The 4367-nt window shown below is 40.9% G+C and overlaps 1 protein-coding gene across 1 annotated transcript; it reads left to right on the forward strand.

Annotated features, from left to right (window-relative positions):
- The first annotated feature begins 445 nt into the window (after positions 1-445).
- Positions 446-3508, forward strand: znf423 (zinc finger protein 423). Its single transcript, XM_059334805.1, has 2 exons — positions 446-602; positions 3310-3508. Exons 1-2 carry the CDS (start codon positions 446-448, stop codon positions 3486-3488), a joined length of 336 nt encoding a protein of 111 aa, XP_059190788.1. The 3' UTR covers positions 3489-3508.
- Positions 3509-4367: the final 859 nt, after the last annotated feature.

The following is a 4367-nucleotide window of genomic DNA, read 5'->3' on the forward strand; positions in this document are numbered from 1 at the left end:
TTTCCAAAGTGCTGCACAAACAATAAATACATAACACAATACAAAGAGATGTAGTAAACAATAGAACAGTAAGATGCAATAAGATCAAATAAATTAAAAATGGGATAAAAATAAATAAAATAAAATGTAAAATGTAAAATGTACTGCCCGCATTTAAGAGAAAAGGAGAAATAAAACTGAAAAAAAAAAAATCTAATTAATAGAATAAAAAGAATGAAACGGTGCTCTACATTTTATTTGTGAAGCAATTTTCATACAGAAATCTCAAAGTGCTGCAGTCTCTACAGTATCTGCATCATTATTTCACACATCAGTACATTATAAACCAGCGTTTGACAGTTTCTGTATGTGCAGACATGTGTTGTGAGTGTTGTATTACTATTCTAAAATCATAAGAACATCATCTTATGTTCCTGTTCTCCGTGTTGTTTAACTCAGCCTACACATGCGTGTCTGTCTCCTATTTGCAGAGGAGGGCATCAATCACGAATGCAAGCTGTGTAACCAGATGTTTGATTCACCTGCCAAGCTGCTTTGCCACCTGATAGAGCACAGCTTTGAAGGCATGGGAGGTACCTTCAAGTGTCCCGTCTGCTTCACAGGTGAGAGACAGACACACACACACACACACACACACACACACACAAACACACATTCACCTTCAAGGACAGTAGCACAGAAAACTCCCACTCACTCGCGTCCTTTCTGCTTTGCATTTAAAATGGACAAAGAAACAGAGAACAAGATAGCGTGCACACAATCAAACACACAGATATCGACACATTTTAGGGGCTAAAATTCTGATGTGGCAGCTGATGAAATACATGTTTGGGCTGGAATAAAAATACCCTTTTCTATTTGACTTTGCACAAATATGACTGTGCAAATGTGCTTAGATCAGGGGTGTCAAACTCAAATACACAATGGGCCAAAATTTAAAACTTGAATAAAATCGCGGGCTAAAATTATCAAAAAAGACACAGAATTACCAAAAAAAAAGACAATTACTAACAAAACTTTAGGTTTTAGGGGCTTATTTTGAAATCGGCCAAAGGTTTTGCAGGCATTTTTTCCAGGCTTTCTAGGCCTTAATGCAGGGGTGTCAAACTGATCCAGGAAAGGGCCAAGTGGGTGCAAGTTTTCATTCCAACCAAGCAGGAGCACACATGACTCCACTCATCTAATCACCTGGGCTGTCTTCACTCGTTTGATTTGTCGTATCAGGTGTGCTCTTGCTAGGTTGGAACAAAAACCTGCAGCCACTTGGCCCTTTCCTGGATCAGTTTGACACATGTGCCTTAATGGGTTAAGTTGCTAATCAAACTGTAAACAATGACCGTTGCATGGAAGCTGAACTCTTGGCCTGAGTGTTTGTTATATGGATATCCACTCGCTACACCAAAAAACCCAGAAATTGAATGTAGCAGTTAGGAGCAAGGTTTGCATTTAAATCTCCGCTGGAATCGGCTCTGGTGCATGTTGTGGCTCAGTGAATAGCTCTCTCTGGGTTACCTGCACCATGATACATGGAGTCAATGTGCTGTAATGGCTGTGAGGAGTTTTTTTTGTTTCCGTGAGCAGTAAGATCACATTAGGAACATTCATTGTTTTAACATTTCTAACTGTGGGATTGATATTCCAGCAGGGTGCTGCTGCCAAATAAGTACTCACAAGACCCTGCGTGTACAAAAGTTCATGCAGTATTACCTCCAAACATGCCAAATATGAAGTACCGCGTGTCTGTGAAATCCACTGGAGGACCCGAGCAAAATGCTGGATGACCAAATTAGCCCTGCGGCGTTTAAAGTTTGGTTTATTTTACCAGAAACTAAGTCTGCACCTTCGCTCTCCCTCCCATCTCTTGACTCTCTATCCCTATACGCTCTTTCTCTTTCTCTCTCTCTCTCTTTTCTCTCTCTCCCTGTCACTTCAACACTCCCTTTCCCTCCCTCAGTTGTTGAGTTTGTCTTGTGTTGTGTGCCTCCCCCCCAGGTACACAGCAACGCTTTAAACTTTAACTCTATTCCTTAGTGGCTTATGAATTAGTAAGATGGGCACCACTCCTATGGGGAGGCTTAATAATTCAACACATACACACTCACAATGAAAACCAAAAGTGTACTGAAACAAAAGGGGAGAGGAAGAAAAAGAGTATGAGACAACAGTGGAGCGGAAGTTAAAAAAAGAAGAGATAATTTATTGATAAATATCACAAGGTCTGCTGAGGATAACGCTTCCTGTTTTCTCTCTTTCTTTCTCTTTCTCTCCCACCTTTCCTCTCAGCTCATCCTTTGCTTTGTTTGTGGGGTTAATTGCACTGAAAACTCAGTCGGATGGTTCATAATCTGCTGGTTCAGTAGTAGATAAACTAATACTAATCATGCAGCATTCATTCTAAGATTCCTGTTGTAAACAGTCAGTAGATCAGAGTCCTGGACTATGAAGCAAGTTCAATATATGCAGGTTATTCTGTTCTTTATCTGTATCTTTATTCACTAAACCTAACAAACACATTCACACTAAGTGGTCCTACAACATTAGTTATTAACTTGATAAGTGAATGCAGGGTTAGCTAATTGAGTAATGAGTGTTTGTGCACAAAAGGGGCGGGGTTTGCAGCATCTGACCAATCACAAAGTATACCGGCAGCAGAGTGCCACATTTTCAAAACGAAGAGCAAACTATAAGACAAATGCAAATAAATTAATCTGATAATTCAGGCTAAAAGCAACAACGCACACCTATACACCAGGTATAGTTTGTGATTTTGGACATTAAGTTGTATGAAATACTCCTCAGTAGTGTAGTATGCACAGTAGGATGCTGTCAGGGTCTCTGTACCAGCATATACATAGAGTAATATCACTATCTGATGCCATGTATTTACTGGCTTTTTCATGAAACAAAATAGTGCCAAGTGAAGTTGGTTTCTGATATGCACGTGGAATGGGTGACATTTTAGTGTGCACATAGTTGTAATTTTTTCGGAGTAAATCCTTGAAGTTTCGTGACCCCGCCAGCTCGCCCGAACTTTCGATTCTACCATCATAACTGGCCAGAACTCTGATACCAGAGCTCAGAAAATAAGTGACTTAATGTCCAAAATCCTGAACTGTCCCTTTAATAAAGTCACACACATTCAATGTGTTGTAAATAAATAAAATATATGTTGGTTGGAGCATTTAGCCTTGAGTTTGGCACTACTACAGGCCCCAACAGAGCCTTCAGTCATGCTAATCAATCACTTATCGACTAATAAACACTGTGTAACTTGTTGTGTAACTGGTGCCGTATTTGTTCTTCTCCCAGTGTTTGTGCAGGCCAACAAGCTCCAGCAGCACATTTTTGCCGTCCACGGCCAGGAAGACAAGATCTACGACTGCTCCCAGTGTCCGCAGAAGTTCTTCTTCCAGACAGAACTACAGGTAGGTCACCTGAGTTCACCTTGTGTTGATCTTGTCTGTCTGGCTGTATCAGAGGGAGAGTAGTTAATGGGACGTAGACACCGACCTCCCTTATTCCTCAGCTTCCACTCATTCCTCAACATGCCTTAACCTTCTTCAGTACTTGCTACAGAATCATTCTACTGACTGTTGTTCTCCCTCCATCCTCTTTCCATCCCTCTGTCCCTCTCTTTCCATCTCTCCTCATGAGGTCTGAGCAGGGTTCTGGCAGGCTTCCTGTCATTAGGGTCCACACTTGGTAGTGTGTGTGTTTGTGTGTGTGTGTGAAAGAGAAGCGAGGATATAAGTCACCCTAGAGTAGGTCCTGGGCCAGCTGTGGCCAGCTCTGTGATGATGTAAACCTTCCTGTCCTCTTTCATTCCTTCTCCTCCTCGTCTCTTTGGCACCTGGCCGCTGACCTGCAAAGTGTGCAGGTCAAACATCAGCGCTGTGAAAGGTGAAATCTGTAACTTTGCTCATGTTGTTGCTGCTGCATTGACCAGAGGTGGACTTCAAAGACAGAATAGTTGTTGCAGAAGATTGTTAAAAGCCTGCATTCATGACAAATCACCAGCTATGATGATAGTGGACTTAGAAATCCAAATGTGCCAGTTGGGGTCGTGAGATGATTTCTGGGGGTCGCCAAATCATTTTGGAAGTCAGCTCTGTCTCCACTGTGTTAAAGTGTTCATGTGTTAATGTGTTTTAGTCTTTTTTGGTCACTTAATGTCTTTTTCTGGTCATTTTGTGTCTTTTTCGGTCATTTTGTGTCTTTTTTGGTATTTTTTTTCTTTTTTGTGTCATTTTGTGTCTTTTTTTTTTGGTCATTTAGTGTCTTCTTGGTCATTTTGTGTCTTTTCTGGTCATTTTGTGTCTTTTCTGGTCATTTTGTGTCTTTTTTGGTCATTTTTTTTCTTTTTTGTG

This window comes from Centropristis striata, chromosome 6, assembly GCF_030273125.1.
Source record: "Centropristis striata isolate RG_2023a ecotype Rhode Island chromosome 6, C.striata_1.0, whole genome shotgun sequence".
Classification (NCBI taxonomy): domain Eukaryota; kingdom Metazoa; phylum Chordata; class Actinopteri; order Perciformes; family Serranidae; genus Centropristis; species Centropristis striata.

Coding starts and splice junctions, on each gene's coding strand:
- znf423 (XM_059334805.1), top strand. CDS start 446: ATGCGTGTCTGTCTCCTATTTGCAGAGGAGGGCATCAATCACGAATGC. Junction 603..3,309: donor GTGTCCCGTCTGCTTCACAG/GTGAGAGACAGA, acceptor TTCTTCTCCCAG/TGTTTGTGCAGGCCAACAAG.